At 44.4% G+C, this 17,179-nt stretch overlaps 1 protein-coding gene across 1 annotated transcript in view; it reads left to right on the top strand.

The window, feature by feature from the left end:
* The window catches only part of CCDC138 (coiled-coil domain containing 138), a 278,286-nt gene that overhangs the window by 242,521 nt on the left and 18,586 nt on the right, over nucleotides 1–17,179 (top strand). The window contains exon 14 of the mRNA XM_086934286.1: nucleotides 8,112–8,250. Coding sequence (XP_086790412.1) covers nucleotides 8,112–8,250 — 139 coding nt within the window. The remainder of the gene's footprint in view (nucleotides 1–8,111; nucleotides 8,251–17,179) is intronic.

Here is a 17,179-nt window from a genome sequence, read left to right as displayed (position 1 = left end):
TCTATCCTTTTCCTGGCAATTGGGCAGGAGAGAAAATCCCACCTCACCTGGCATACAGCGCAGGTAAAACGGGGCACCGCTCTCTCCGTCGGTACCCCGGGCGTCCCTCTGGGCTGTCGTGGGAGGTGTCCCACGACAGCCCAGAGGGACGCCCGGGGTACCGACGGAGAGAGCGGTGCCCCGTTTTACCTGCGCTGTATGCCAGGTGAGGTGGGATTTTCTCTCCTGCCCAATTGCCAGGAGAAGGATAGAATCACTGGATCGCAGTTGATATCTGTTGTCTTCCTATGATATATGTTTTTGTATGTCTTTTAAGCAGTAGCGTTCTTGGTCCTGAAGAAGCAGCTGGATACTAGATTGATCTTGTTAGTCTGCAGAAACATGTCGACCTCTTTTTTCCATCAGTGGTTATTTGTTTAGACCACCTACGCACTCGTGTTTTTATTTTTAGGAGCGAAGTGATTCTCTAATAAATAATCCTTTTTCACTTCCCTACCTAATTTTACATTTCACATTTCACCCCTGCACATTGCACTTCACTAGTTCTAGCACTGCTTTCAGTCACCACACTACTTTTCTTTGAGTATTTTCCCCCCTCATCATAGTACGATACAGGTGAGATTAGGTCTTAACATCTGACCAGTCCACTGAGAGTACCTTTGGTCTCTGATGGTGATAACTCCCAGATGATGAAGGGCAGTATCGAATGGTGACTGATGGGAATTTTCTCCTAAAGAGCTGAGTGGTCCCATTGTTGTTTTCTTTTCATACATTAGCAGTTCATGTTTGTTGTTTCTTTGAGGCACCTTTAGGGTTTTACTTAGTTTCTTTTGACTCCGTGCTACCCTTTTGTTGTAAATGTTCTAAGGGACAGTAGCATTTTGGGGTCATAAACTGTCCCTGAAGACCCTCCCCCCGTGTTTCTTTTTGTTTCTAAACGGGTTTCCCCAGGAATACGGAGTCTCATGTTGCCGAAGAAAGTCTGTGGCTTTCCTGAATTCTTTGCGTTTTTGCAGGGTGATGGCCGAAAGGTCCTGGTACAAGGCTATCGAGTGCCCTTGGAACTGAAGAGGTTGGGCCCGGCGTGCTTCCCGGAGAATCCGCTCTTTCAACGGAAAGTCGGGTAGAAAAGCCAATATGTCAGGTGGAGGAGCGCCTGGGCAGCCCGACCCTATGCGCCCTGTCAATGCGTATCTCGAAGTCGGTCGGCTCGCCCAGAACAGTCCTGAATAAGGCTTGCAGGTAGCCGGTGACGTCAGACCCCTCCGCTTTCTGAGGAACTCCCCGGACCCGTATGTTGTTCCGCCGGGAGCGGTTCTCAAGGTCATCTGTATGGGCCTGGAGGTCCATCTGTTGGTCAGAGAGTCGCACTATTTCCTGTTGGAGGTGTGTGATTTCCAAGCTTCTGGTCTGGTCCGCCTCCTCCACTGCGACCACCCATTCCCCCAGGCCCTCCACATCCCGCCGGAGTTCCCGGACTTCACCCGCCACCTCCTGTTTTAGGGATCTGAAGTCATCCCTGAGTGAATTAAAGAGTGTCTCCAAAAAAGTCCTAGTAATGGGCGATTCGTCATCCGCTGGTTTCGGCGATGATTTCGCGGGTATTGGAGAGGGTGGGTCTTTGTTCGATTTCGGTTGGGTCTTGGCCAGTAGTTCTGGTAATGTCTGCGACCCCTTCTTTGATCGCTGTCCCGCCATATCTTAGCCGGGGCCCGGCAGGACCCGAGCTTGTCGGTTGGGGCGCCGCCAAGCAGAGGCAGTGGCGAGATTGGACAGTCCGGGAGACCGGTCGTCCCCTGTTCCGGCTCACTGATGGCGCCGGGTGGTCTCCCCAGTGGTGGTCAGCGGGGTGGGTGCACAGGTGTTCACTGTAGGTAGCGGCCCGGGGTAGGGTCCATGCGGGAGGCAGGCGGCGCAGGCGTGCACAGGCGGGTATGGCCGCTGGGCCACGCGGCAACGCCGGGTAGCAAAAGGCTGGAGCTGATGCAGGCGCGCCCCTCCTGTCGCAATGGGGGCGCGGGATGGCAGCACTGGGTGTCCCCCCACCGGAGCCTCGATAGTGCCCCCCGAGAGTCACGGCGCGGCCCACCTCAGCCCCTCTCACCTGGAAGCGGCAGCAAAGAGCGTGGAAGCTGGGGCGTCTCAGGTTCTGGCAGCAGTCCTGCAGTGCCTCGTGGATCTGTTAGGTCGCGGTCAATCAGCCCCACACGCAGGTCTGGAGCTCAGGCCGCTGGGGTGCCGCAGTGGTGATGTAGGCCCATGTCCTCAGCAGCGCCGCTCGGCCGGCTGGGCCCGTGTGTGCTCCCCGACGCCGCCGGCCAGGCCGCCACCTATCAGTTGGAGAGCGCTAGAGGGCCCAGAGCCGGGGGGACAGGTAGCGTGGCGTCCAGCCGGTGGAGAGGCCCCAGGAGCGCCGGTGCCAGCCAGGCAGAGTCAGGGGGCGTCGTAAGGCCTTGCCGGCGGGTGCCCCAAGGTGCCGCCCGGTCTCGTGGCAGCACCGGGCAGTTGATGTCTAGCTCTGAGGCAGGCGCGCCCCCACTGCCGCGTCAGCCCTGTGTGTCCCCGCGCCGGGGGCTCGATTCCGCCCCCGAGTGCTGCGGCTCGGCACACCTCAGCCCCCCTCACCTGGTGGCAGCCGCTGGATTGACGATGCAGGGATGCCTCCGAATCCGGCCCGGGCCCAAAATGCCTCATGCACCCGTCAGGCCCAGAACGCAGCTCCACATCGGCCAGTGGGGCGCCGTGGTGGTGCAAGTCTTCGGCTCTGGTTGCGCAGCGTAGCTGTTGGGGGCGCTTGTGATCTTTCCGGCGTTGCCGGCCAAGCAGCGCTGTCGTAGGGCGCCACGCAGGTCTCTCTCGGCCCCGCCGGGCCCGTCCGTCGGTCGGTGCCAAAAGGCCCAAAGCCGGGGGGTCGGGTAGCACGGCGCCCGGCCGGCGCGCACCTCACTGCTGGTCGGGTCTCAGGGGCGGCGGTGCAGTCAAGGCAGGGTCGCCGAGTCGGGAGGTGCGGCAAGGCCGCGCAGGTAGGCGCTCCAAGCCTCCGCCGGGTCCTCAAAATCCAGGGACAGTGAGCCCACCAACTCCTACAGGGCCGCGGCGGCCGCCATTTCTCCGCCGCCCTCCGTGGATCACAGCATCCGTGGACTCGCACCTGGCTCCAAAGTTAGTAATCAGGGTGTCGGAGGTTCGAGCGGAGTGTAGACCGTAAGTGCTGGTGCAGGGTTAGCCCTGGGGAGATCTGGCTGCGCAATACGGTGCAAACGGGCGGGATCGGGCAGGGAGCCTCCGGGACCTGCGACCGATCACGCCGCCATCTTGGCCACGCCCCCCAACCGTTACTTTTTTAACATTCTGTTGAAACTGTTCTTGTGCATGCTCCCCATCTGCCGTATAAATCTATTGTCGTGTAGAACCTTTGATAAAACTGTTATTTTAAAAACTGCTTTTATGCAATATGAAAATAAATGATAAATCACAGGTGTCTTGCTAATCCAGTGTTAGGAAAATGGAGTCAGAACTGTTTTAAGGCTGGGATTACGTTTTTCATCGTTTTATATTTTTCTATTTTAGCCTTATAACCGCAGTGCACTTTACCAGCAATTAATGCTCTGCCTCAGCATTTTTGGAACAATCTGAAGGCAAGGACTAGGCCTGGGCAGAGTTCCGCTATGTAGAACTCTGCAAAGTGACAAAAAAACTCCACTGCGCTTCGGGAAGTTCTGCAAGTGCGATACGTTGCACTGTTCGCTTTGATTTTTAACGCTGTGCCTTTCTCCCATGCTGTAAAATTAGCGCAAATGGCAACACGCAAGAGGGAGCCTTCCTTCTGAGTAGATGTTCTACTCCAGCGGCATCGTCCTCAACCCCAGCAGAAGGTTTCTCAACGCGAGCGGTAGCGACCACCTGTGTTGACATACCTTGCCAGGAGATGGTCTGGAGTAAGATTTTCCTCACTCGTGCTCGCCAACTTACCGCTGGCGAGCAGCGGCACAGGAAAAACTCTGCTCTGCGCCGCTACATTGAGTTTTTTGGAACTCCGTGCTCTACGTGGTGCGTGAAAATCTCTGCATCGGAGTGGAAATTCACACCCATCCTTAGCAAGGACCAGAATGAAGGAAGCAGGGCTTTAATGGCTGGTATAGCATGTGGTAGCATGATATAAGACTATTAGAAAATTGTCCTTAAACAAAGCCTCCCTTAAGATTGAGACACAAGAGATTAAAAAGTGTCTGTCTGAAGCTTTAATACCAACATAACTGTCGCAAAAGAACAGCAGGAGCTGTGAAAGAAAAGAGAGTGACGTTCTGGCTCTGTTCTGGTGGATGCTACAACAGTCTGTGGTACATACAAGCTAAAAAGATGTATTACAATGAGCTCTGCCACATAGACGACTTAACCAGGTATTGCTGTTGTTTAATTCACCGTGTCATTATGGTTCTTCTTGGGTGCCTCCACCGAGGATACAACATATATTTTGCTGATGAGAACAATAGTGGTTCTGTCGGGTTCAATCAACAGATGATTTATCTACACAGTTTTTTATACAATGCTCCTAATAGAACCAACAGAACACCTCTGAAATACTGTAACAAATCCTTATAATAAATAAAGAAGGAAAACCTAAATATTACTTTATAGTCTCTTTATATCATTTTCTGAGTCAAAAAGTCATTTCTGTACATTATATAAAATAACTGTCAATATATCACATATAGTGCAAAAACAAGTGTCATTAGTGAATAGTGAACTTGTGATCAACAAAATATATCCAATTTTCATGTAGAAAAACTATACACGTATGTACAAAATATTATTTCATAAGGCCATCAACTAATACAATCTAGGAACCCTATAATTTCTTTCAAGTTCGTTGGGGGCTCCGAGTTTATGTGGCCTGTGAATAGATGTCGACGTTTCGACCCTTAAAGCGCCAATGTTTTCAGTCGCAGCGGGTCTTTATCAAGACAATAATATGCGCGGCACGACAGTCTACAAAGTAAGTAAAAAGAAAGGTCAGGGAGGGTTCTTTTAATAATGCTGGTTCTATTAGTGTCGGGTGCAGTCAAGGTACTCACCCTATCAACCAGGTGCATTAGTCACATGGAAGTAGAGATTGTTCTTTAGTCTGAAAAAAGGATTGAAACAATGTATAAATCGCACAGAATCAGTGGAACGTCCAAGGCACGCTCTGCCACTGTGTCTTGGACGTTCCACTGATTCTGTGCCTGCGAGACTCATTAGAGCTCACAAACGGCGTTACTCCCGCCATCGAGCGGAGCCGTCCTAATCCTCGCTATTAGCAAAAACTAAGTATTACATATGCGGTTCAGCATAACGAGGAACAGATAACCGCAAGCCCTACGGGACCTCCTGTTGAAAAACCCGCTAATTAGATTTTTACGGTGGATCCTGGGCTTCAACGTGATTAACCAGGAAATTGTTATTCTATTTAGTCCTGATGATGATCCCAATCACCTAGGAGCTAGGGATCGAAACGTCAACTGTTTTTTAACAATACCACATATTAGCCATTGAGTGAGATTGATGTGGATTATTGTTTTTTAGAGCTTGTGTTATTACATTCTATAGGCAAGCCTATTTGTGCTCCGAACTGTTTGCCTGATTATTTCTAAAATTTGTTTTGTGCACTAGTCCATTTTGTTTTTCCTCCCACCTTTTTCCTCTGTGTGGTACAGGATTGTGCCCGTGTATTATTTTGTGTACTTATATTTCTTGAATTCTTTCTTGAAAATTCATTGGATTAAAATCCACTGTCCAGCTGGACACTGGCAAAATATATATAGTCCTTATTGTGGTCTATATATTATTACTGTTTGAAGAAAATTCCTAAATGAGCATGAGATTATTTTGCAGCTTCCATTTTAAGTGCCCAATGGCAGTTCTATTGGGTATCCCATGGGTATGCAGCTTTCGCAAACATTTAGTATGTACAGCGACTTTATACATTGGATTTTTTTTGTTTGTTCTACACTTGAACCAAGTCTGGTCTCATTTTCAAAGGACAAAAGAAGGAATACTTTCCTTTGCTTGCACCAAGAATGGGCATATTGATGGTGAGTATATTGCACCACTGTGAGTGGGCAAGGTTGTACTGTCGCACAAGGATGAGTAAACATGGGTGTTTTCTTTGTTTCATTGCAGTGTGACTAGTTTCATTGTATTATTCTTGTGGCTAGACTGATTTCTGTGAGTACGGTCCATCTTGCAAACCATCATTAGATTGCTGGTCTGATTCTCCTATGGTTCTGTATTCCTACAAATGAATGTTGGAATGTGGCACTGTATGGTTGTGAGAGGTGCAGGGTTGTGTCTCCTCTGTGAGTGACTTCTTTGCGTATCAGTTTGCAAAATATTTTATCTAAGAATATTCTGCTGAGCTATGGGTGTTCTTGCGCATTTTGGTGTTAGGACATCTAGGACCTGTTTGTTGGTGGGGTTGTACAGCTTGAATGACAGGTGTTGTATTTATGTCATGTACTTTATGGATATTTTGCATCTCTTGGAGTTTTTGAAATGGTTCGAGTGGTGTATGATAAAGACATTGTTCTTTTATTATTTCGGAAGAGTGTTCTATGTCGCAATAGTATTGCACTGTATAACTTTTCCGTTTCCTTAAGTGATACATGTTAGTTGTGCCTTGTGTTTCTTCTGCGAGAACATGTTGTGTGCATTATGTTTGTTTGTCTTTGGTGTCCAATATGTTTTATTCTGCTGTTCATATTCAGCATGCTGCATTTCATGCCCGGTCGGCGTTGTTTGCAATGTTGATTGGCTTTATATATTTCACCTTGCAAGATATGAGGGTTATAATTAATATGTATAATGCTTTAGAAGTGTTACAGCTACAAAGGAGTAACTGCAGAATTGTTGATTTGTACTCGGTCATAGTAAATCTGGTACTGTTATGTGCTTCTTTTTAGGTCCAGCCTGTGCAGCTCATGCGCTGGTCTGCGAGGCATGCTGCATTCTGATAGGGAGTTGTAGCTCCGCCGAATTTCCGCCCATATTTTTCATTGGCTTGTGTCATTGTCCACTGTAATCTGTGGCTGTTGATTGGCCAATAGGCTTAGTAGTCCCTCATTAGTACCACCTAGTCTCATTTTGCAACCTCCTATGGCGACACCCCGGGTTACGTATGTTGTTATTTAGTAAGCTTTGTCCTGGCTGCTGTTGCCGCTCTCTCCTAATGCTTTTTAAAAAATTATATAGCACGGGCGTTGAGTGCATTTGCAACGGAATAGCTCTCACATTTGCGATAGTTTAAGCTATTGGCATTGTAATGACAATGCCTTTTATTTATCTGTTTTAAAAAGAACCCATACATAAAAGACAATGCCAATAGCGCAAACTCTCGTAAATGCGAGACCACTTGCATTACAAATGCTTGTTTCTATTTCTTGTTGGAGTGAGCGTCTCTTCATAAAAGGGCGGGGTGATGTGTGTGTGGAAGGTGAACAGAATGTTGGAAGATGGCATGTTCTGGTGGCCACTGTGGCAGTTCGAAGTGACTGCAAGGTTCACTTCTGTGAAGATACCAAGATGGATTACAATGAGCTCTATCGCGTGACCAGTACCTTATAAAGAAATAGTTCTGTTAACTGCTTTTTCATGAGTGAAGGTACTGTTTATTGCCTGTCTCCCTCCCTTATCTGCATTAAATTCCATATCTTGAGGGGGAGTCTGAGGCTGCAGATCAGAGCATTGAAATCTTGATAGCGGCGGGGTGACAGCCTGCTGCTTGAACTTTAATCGAGTTTTCAGCATTCAAATGAAACTTAAAGCAGGGGCCTATTTTGCTGCGCAAAAAGAAGGTATATTTGATTTTGCCAGTATACATCCATTCTACTTTTGTGTTTGATAATATTCTCTTTTTTATATGTGGCGCGCATTTCCAGGTTAGTGTGAACTGTACGAGTTCTTTATTCGCATGGTTCAGAGTGATAGTTTTCTTTGACATAAGTACATTAACATAAAGTGGTCAAGTTCTCGCGTTGTGATGATGACAGTTGGTAAAGTATTTTTCAAGGTGCAGATTGTAAAACGATCGGTTCAATTAGAAAGAGTTAATTTGATTTGTTTTTATCCTACAGGGTATCTGAAGCCTTTCCTGGAGGCCTGCAGCAATGAATCTTTTTTTCGTACCTGCGCTGTGTTACTCCGACATCCTAAACTTGATGGGCACATATTGGAAAAACTCAGCATTCTACTTCAGAAACTCTCTAGAACCAAGTAAATACCTAACGTGACTTCTTTCTTTTTAAAGGCCTAAACAATTCCTGCAGCATTTGCTCCTTATTTCACCTCTTCTTTCCAACTATTTTTCTTTCAGTCCAATTAATCAACTTCATGCGTCGTGTAGATAAGGTGAAGTCACAGCTTAGGTGCAGCATTTCCATAACAATGTGGTTGTTTTTTGACAATGACATTCTTACGGTTTTTATCCTCTTACTAGCTATCTTTTTCACGATTTTACAATACTTCAGTGGATTGTTGTAGTTGTTGAAATGACTTTTTTTTCGTTTACATGATCGAGAAAACAGTTAAAAAGAAGACCAACTACATATACTTCCAGTGCCCCTCCGAATCTAAATGTGTTGGTTTTGTTGCCTGTTGAAGCACAGTTTTCTACTTTAAAAACAAGCATTGGCAAAGCCAATAGGTTATGCCTTTGCAAGATTTATTGTCTTTGTCAGTGTTTTTATTTTTATTTTTTGAGCAGTGTTCTACTGCAGCACATATAAATGTGTTGTTTTTTTACCCTGTTAAAGCGGGCTCATTTTCTTTAAAAACAACCATTGGCGAAGCCAATAGGTCTTGCGTATGCAAGAGCTATTGGGCTTTGTCAATAGCTGTTTGTGGCAGATGTGATGCGGGTGGGACAGAGGAAGCATCAACACCTAGGAAAGGGGTGGTGGTGGTGGGTGTCCTGAGACAAGCAGCAACAGTGAGAGGGGAGAATGGGGAAGGGACAGGAATGGTGTTAGCAACAATGGGCAAGCAAGAATAAAGGGATGAGGTGTTGGAATGGGCAAGTAAAAACAACAGGCAAGAAACAACGTGGAAAGGAAGAGGGAAGCAACAACAAAAGAGCAAGCAATGGCAGGCAATCCGTGGGGAAAGACGAAAAGAAAGTACCTACGTTCAAGCTCAGGCAGCGGAAGGACACTAACCACAAGAAAATACGTCAGTACTTGGTCCCTGCTCCACGACGGGAGAAACAAACGAAGAGTAAGTGAAAATGACGTGCACTGACCAATGAGGAGCCATCAAATAAGAGTGAAAATTTAGCCAATGAATGGTGAGCAATGGGCGGGCTCCACATCTCATTTTAGTTAACAAAATGCCTTGCAAGCGATATGCATTTCAAGCGATATCTGGTGCGCTATCTCAGGCGAGACCTAATAGCATACACGCAATCACAATCCAACATAACACTCAATGCATCGGGGGAAATACCTCTGTCAGTATCTGTGCTTTGAGGAAAGCATATTGGGACCTGGAACTATAATCAGCAACAGACTCACAGTACTGAGGATTCAAGTTCACTGAAAATAAGGGGATGGTCCAAAGGGGAGGAGTCAGATACTTGTATTTTGGTATGTTCTCCATTTTCCCTGTCCATTTGGCAGTTTCTTTAAGTCTTTGTGATTTTAACAAGTATGATTCTCTTCATGTTGCGATGAGAACTTCAGCAGAATATATATCTAACATAAAGATAATATAAAGTATACACAAGTCAAAAAGAGATGGTGTAGTTGGGTACATCAGTGCATTGCCATAGATAAAAACTGATCTTTTGTAACATGTTCAAAAGATGAGAAAAGGGCCTCACCTCATTTTGCATATTTATGAAGGTTAAAATGTGGCCACGCATCACTTGATCAGAATCGCCAGTCAAAAAACTCTTCAGTGGTAACAAATTATATATCATCATCAATTCAGGAAGACATAGAACTCTGTCCTCCAAAACAGCTAACATCTTTTTTTGAGTAATTAAGGTAACCAATGTGAGGAAACTGGCATGTCCTAATAACGTAGCATCTATGCCACCTTGTAGGAAATCATTTGGGTCCCATGGTTTGAGAAAATAGCTAGAACATAGCCTCATCTTCAGCAGTTCTTTGAGTTCTTTGTATGTTTTTGTGCAGTCCAGCTAGTGTATTGTATATGTAAAGTGCATGATGTTTATCCTAGAACTGTGGCATATCTTCCAATTGAAACCCACATTTTAAAATCAGACCTCAAATCACGTGTCCTCACCTAGGTCCATTGACCACTGCCTGATAATTGTGAATTTGGTCTTTCCCATAGACTGTAGAGTGTATTGAGGTCACAACTCCAGATAAATCAGCAGCCTGTGTATTAGAATGGGCAATCTACGAAGCCTTATGGTGTGGTGCTGTATGCAAATTTAGACCAAAGTTTCCTAATGCTATTTCTAAATCTATTATATTAGAGTGATGTATGTGCAGAGCTCCTACCCTCTGAATAACCTTGGCCTTAGTGGGAAATTTACCAAAATATGTTTTCAACCGTAGGCCTTAAAATACCTTGAACAATATTGTATTTGTTTCTTGGGATAAAACTAATTCTCAATGTATGTCTAATACTCCTTTCTGGCAAATAGGTAGGAAGACTTCAGCCTATTTGCTATTTGAGGCTGTACCTATTGCATGAACTCCAAGTGGCCCAGACGCTTTATGGGGTGATGTAAGGAGCCATGGTCGCTTGCTTAGATTTTGGTGAAACCACAACACTTATAATAATACTTGGCATCGTTCATCTAAAGCCCAGCAGAATAATTGTAAACCAATCACACTAAGTCCAATTTGAGGGAGAGTAAGAGTTTGTCAGGGTGTCATAACTCAGACAGGGTGATATGAACCATCATATTAACCTTACAAGGCAAGTCCTTAGTTCATTAAAAAATTATTGGGATAGCTAAAACGTTTTTAAATTCTCAGAAAGATTATAATTTTGACTACACATCCTATTTTAAAATTGCAGGAAATGCGATTTTCTGGATGGACAGCTGTCTTTCTGTACTCGGCAACATTGTAGTAGAATGTTGCCAAATCTGTTGACCTTGGCAACTCCTGAAAAATTGTTACATTGTTGAAAGATTTGGAAATCGCTCAAAACAACACTACTGCAGTAGTCTTTTGCAGCAGTGCAAAGGATGAGAAGCCAAGTCCTCATTTAGACTGGACTGATAGTGGTAACAAGCATTGCCAAAGCCCGTTCATCTGCCTTTAATATGACAACACATGTAAACTCAGCATTCACAAATGCAGTTCATATGTGTTGACTGCACAAATCTGTTTTCCATTTACAGCATGCCTTATTGGTTTTGCAAATGCAGTGAAAAGGCAGCAAAAGGATGCTTTCCGTGTAGAATGCATATAGGAGATAGTTAATGTTACAAACTGTGATGACCTAGTGTGCTTTCCATATGTGAAATAGGCCCTCATACATTTGAATGGAAGCACTTCTTGGAGCGCGCAGTGATACACCAAATAGCCAATAATATGCGATGAGAGGCTAATGCTCTGGGGGGTGGAGCCAAATCACTCCGAATGTATAAATAAAATCACAACAGAATAACAGCTATGGTCTAAATTTTGCCTGCACACCGTTCGTCCCAGACGTTTTAAATGTGCTCTGAATGTATACTTTAAAGAAATGATAACAGTAATATCTAGCAGATAGCTGTGCTGTCAAGCCAGACCAAAAAGTGGGCACAATTTATTATTAATCTTATTTTACTCTAATGATTGTGCTCACTTGCTCAGATTCAGTTATCTGTTTTTCCACCAGCGTTAACCTCTTGGTAAAACCAAATGCATTAAAAGAAGGTGCGCAAAATTTGTTTACAACCCTTGCCTTCAATTTTTTGTGCAAAGTGTGGAACTGAGTGTTAAAACTCACGGTGTGTCCAATGTTACATGCATTTTGGGGTTAAACTGTAAATGAGGCTCTATAAGAACTCTTCCTCAACACCATCCACAGTCTCAAAAGAACAGCCTTTAGCACTGGGTACCTACCCCATATTGTCTTGTATGAAACGTACCCTTTATATCTATCCGAGAATCCACACCCTAAACAGGCCCTTAAACAGCTGGTAGGCTATACAGTTAGGCTAAAGACCCACCTGAGGAGAACGTTTATGATGCAGGCAACAATTCTATGTAATCCAGTTACCACGAAGTTGCTTGTGAAAGAAACGATCTTGCTCTTATGAATTACTTAATCAAGAACTCTATTTTGTTCCTTGCCACCCTGTGAATTGGCTCTTTGATTATAATAAATACAAAGTATTCTCCAACATTGGATCTTTTATATATTTACATGCTTGAATCATTCCCCGTCATCAGGTTGGGAATCCCAGGTACACTAACATAGCAGTATACAGTATAAAATACAAAGCCAACTATTTTCAGTTCAAAAAAGGCCATAGGCCTGAAACAGCATAGAATCTTTAGTAGTACATCCACCTCATTAGAAAGAACCCACATTTCAGCCAAGGAGGTGGTAGCTTAAGTTCTCCTACTCGCCTTGGGGGCCACCATAGCCCAGATTTCTACCGCACTTCGTGTGTAAACAAGTCCCCTGTCAGAGTTCTGCTCTAACCTTTCAGTGAGCCTTAAATTGTTTCTATTTTGGCCTGCCCTGGATTTGAACCAGCCCTATCCACAACACTACTGTTCTGTGAGTTGTTTTTAGCGAAGATTGTTAACAGTTTCTGGGTCAGGTAGATCATTTGGCCTGGCAATCAACTGTCATCATGGCTGATAAAGAGAAGACGTCTGTTTTTAACCTGGTTCATCTTGTGGCAACAAGAACATTTACACTGATGACCCACACTCTTATTGTATTTATTGCCTTTATCCTAAATATGTCAGCAGAATTCAAGATTTGTAAGTCTTTCTCAGCTAAAACGCTTAAGGAGAGAGAAAGGAGGTTGGCATTAATTCTTATGAATAAAGAGAATTTTCTTCCTTCTAAAGGAGATGCCCCCTTTAGGGGGATATTCCATGAGAACTGGCCCTCCAAGCACTTTTATGAAGGCAGCTCACACAAGGAGACTTGTACAGTTTCCTGAGCAGAGATTCACCTGTTGTAAAGAAGAGGTTTTGAAAGTGCTAATTTTCAAGGGAAATTTAATTGACGACAAGACGGTTGATGACTCCAGCTCCATCACTGACGATGAAGATACCATTGGTGACGAGCATTCCATTAACGACGAGGACACTCCGATGTCGAGCATTCTGTCGACAACGAACAAGATGTCGACAGCACCGTTAAGAACCACACAGTCAATGGAAAACATGGGAGGAATTGTTTTTTTCACTATTAACTGTGACGGATTTACCTCCTGTTCAAATATTGCAGTCAGATCAAAAAGAAGAGAATAGTGGTTATGCTCCACTGATGAGAGGACGCAATGGATGGCGAGGAGTCCTGCAACTAATGTTTACCAACAGGAGTACAAGTCTGAGAGTACTTCATTTGATATTAGGCAGAAACCACCTGTAGAGAACCAGATGTGGTCCAAGTGGCAATGTCCTTTTTATCAACATTGTTACAGATAATGGATTCTTTCAATAAGTTATTAGAACTTTTGCAGTATTGCTGATTTGGGCGTCTACTTTTCGTGTCTCATGAGGATCCCAAAATTTCAGGGCAGGATTTAGTTAGTATGGAGATCAGGGACGTCCATATTATCCTCAAACACAGTCTGGATACTATCAAGGATACCCCTTCAATCGGAACCCAATACAGTCTAATGGGAGGTCTTTAGGAAGGAAGACCAGTTTTTCACAAGTACTTAACAATGACAATTAGAAAAATCCTAGGCTCCCAGCTCATTGTCCCTTTTCTGTCTGGTCCTCAGAAGTTTGGAAGGGTGGGGGGGGCAATTTCTCTTTTTGCTCAGACAAATTGGTGAGACAAATTGTCTAGTCAGGCCATACGTTGAAATGCATCCAGAGACCCCCCCAGTTTGTCTATCCAAGAAAGGAATATCATCTTTTGAAAGAGCTGCACATGGAAATTCTCATACTTCTCTTCAAACAAGCCATAAAAGTTGTTCCCAAATCGCAAAGGACCAATGTTTTTATTCCAGGTTCTTCTGAATCAAAAAGAAGACCGATACTGGAACCGAGAGAGCTGAACAAGTTTCTAAAGAAACAGTCATTTTGGATAATTTCTTTGCAAGGAGTCCTCCTGATGATGCAGGTAGGGGATTTTCAAACCGCCCTGGAACTTTGAGATGCATACTTCCAAATACCCATTTATCGAAAACACTAAAAGTACCTTTGTTTCTCTGTAGCTGGTCAGCACTACCAGATTAAGGCACTCCCTTTTGAACTCACATCAGCGCTGCAAATTCACCAAATGTCTTGCTCCACTTGCCGCTTTTCTCAGGCAAGAAGGTCACCAGGTGTTCCCATACCTGGACGATTGGTTAGACAAAACGCCATCAAGGAAAAGAACAAAAGCTTTGCAAATGCTTGCATCAATCTCTTCAGGAGATTAGGTCTCACTTTGAACAGGCAAAATTAATTGTTGGAACCCCAGACAAAGATCTAACTTCTGGGAGTGATACTCGACACTCAGTTGGGAAAAGCTTTTCCATCGGCGGAAAGGGTGAGAACGTTGCAGATAATGGCAAATCCTATTGCTGGAAAACAATCAATTACAGTGAGGTAATACAAGTCCCTGTCAGGCATCATGTATAGGCCTCATTCTGTTTTGCGGGCTCCATATGGGGCCCGTTCAGAAAGAACTGGATTTGCAATGGAAACAGATAGAAGACTCATGGGAAGATATGGTCTGTGTCACAAGGTGCTTGAAGCAAACTTTAATGTGGTAGAGGACTCCAGCAAACCTAAATTAAGGTTTTTCTTCTCTACCAGTAACAGAAAGGTTAATACCCACTATGGATGCATCCATTGGCAAATGAGGAGACTACCTGCAAGAACTTTCAACCAGAGGCCTCTGGTCAGATGCAGAGAAGAGGCTCAACATTAATGTGTTGAAACTCCGCGCCATGCAACTAGGCTTCCAAGCGTTCCTCCCCAGATTGGCAGTTCAACTAGTCAGAACAGACAACACAACATCCATGTTCAACATAGTCACGTAGGAGGACCACGGTCCAAGATGTTTTCAGAAAAAACGTAACTGCTGTCTAACTGGGCCTTTTCTCATAAGGATGGACATTGCTGTGGAATATCTGCCCGGCTGCCAGAATGATCAGGCGGATGCACTCAGCTGGCAAATATCAGATTGTCACATGTAGGAACTAAAACAGAAACAGGTGGATTATATTTTCAATTAGTGCGGTCAACCCACAATCGATTTGTTTGCCACTCCGAACAACAATAAATGCCTGTGCTTCACAAGCAGGTTCTGGAATCCTGGGACGATGGACAAAGCTCTTTTGATCAGATGGTTCAAGATGTTTGCCTACGCCTGATTCCCAGGTTGTTGAAAAAAGCTAAAATAGACCGTTCTGCTCTAATCTTCATTGCTCCAAGTTGGCCACTCCAGTATTTGTACAGCGAGCTACTGCAGCTGCCAGCCTCTCCAGCCATTCCTTTGAAGGTGCATCCCAAGATGCTTTACCAACATCATGGAGAAATTCATCACCACGATCCCAAGTAACTGAACTTGACAACACGGTGCCTGACCACCTAGAATTTGGCCATTTGTATCTATCTCAGGAATATAAACAGATTCTAGCGCAGGCTCGAGCCCCAGTGACCAATTAGACTTACAATACCAAATGGAAATGTGTCTGTGTCTGGTGCAGGAATTATGGTCATCATTCACTTCAAATAAATCCTACTCACGTCCTGACGTATTTGTAAAGTTTGACCAAGAGTGGTCTCAAATATTCTTCAGTCTGGGTCAATCTTGAGGCAGTCTCGAGATTTAGAAGGACTGATGCATCAACGTCAATGCTTTTTTCTCAGAGGATCATTAAACAGTTCATGAAAGGGCTTTTCAGGGCATTTGCACATTGTCGGCATCATCCGGTTCCATGGAAACTTGATATAGTTCCCAGCCAGCGGATGTTACCTCCTTTTGAGCCTATACATAGAACAGACTTAAAATTTGTCTTATAGAAAACAGCACTACTCCTGGCTCTGAAACCTGATAGGAGAGTGAAAAAATTCAAGTATTCCCAATAGAGAACCTTTAGGCCAGTTCAAGAAGGACATGGTAATACTCGGAACTAATCCTAAATTCATTCCAAAGTTTCCTACTGCCTTTCTTCTAAATAAACCTGTCATTCTGAGATCCTTCGCTCCAAATCCATCTTCAACAGCAGAAAGATCATTACATTATTTAGACTTGCATTGATATCTCAAGTTCTATATAGACAAGACAAAAGGCATACGCACATCAGACCATCTATTTGTGTCATTTGGTAAACAACAAAACGGTCAAGCCTTGTCCAAACAGGAGATAGTTTGTTTGCTCTGAGCCGGTATTGCTTTCTGTCATGCCAGCACCAAGCATCCTTTCCAGGGAAGACTGAGGGCACATTCCACAAGAGGCATGGCTTCCTCTACAGCACTGTATGCTGGGGTGCCTTTGAAGGACATCTACCATGCAGCCACCTGGAGGAGCAAGCATACATTCACGTAGCACTACTGCCTAGACGTGGATACAGAAGCTGACGCAGCAGTGGGACAGGAAATCCTGAAAAAACGGTTTTAGTAAATGTGAGCCTGCTTCCAACTTTGTTGTATTCTATAAGATGCACTGCTTGCTATTATGATTCAAACATGTTAATATATAAAAGATTCAATTTTGGAGAAGAAATTAGTTACCTGCAACTCCAGTTCTCCAACATTGGTATCTTTAATATATTCACATGCAACCCTCCCTCCTCCTCGGTCAGAAGTTCATCATATTTATTTTCACACTTGTGCTTTGAAATCTGAGCTGTGGTGGCCTCTAGCTTCCACCTCATTGCCTGAAGTTTGGGTTCTTTCTAATGAGGTTGATGTGCTACTAAAGATTCTTTGCTGTTTCAGGCCTATTACCTTTTTTGAACTGTATTGATTTATTGTTGTATGCTATATATTTTACACTATAACTATATACCACTATGTTAGTGTATCGGGGATTCCCAGCCTGATGGCGG

The sequence above is a fragment of the Lissotriton vulgaris genome, chromosome 8 (assembly GCF_964263255.1).
Source record: "Lissotriton vulgaris chromosome 8, aLisVul1.2, whole genome shotgun sequence".
NCBI classification, from domain to species: domain Eukaryota; kingdom Metazoa; phylum Chordata; class Amphibia; order Caudata; family Salamandridae; genus Lissotriton; species Lissotriton vulgaris.
This window is presented reverse-complemented; position numbering and strand designations above follow the sequence as displayed.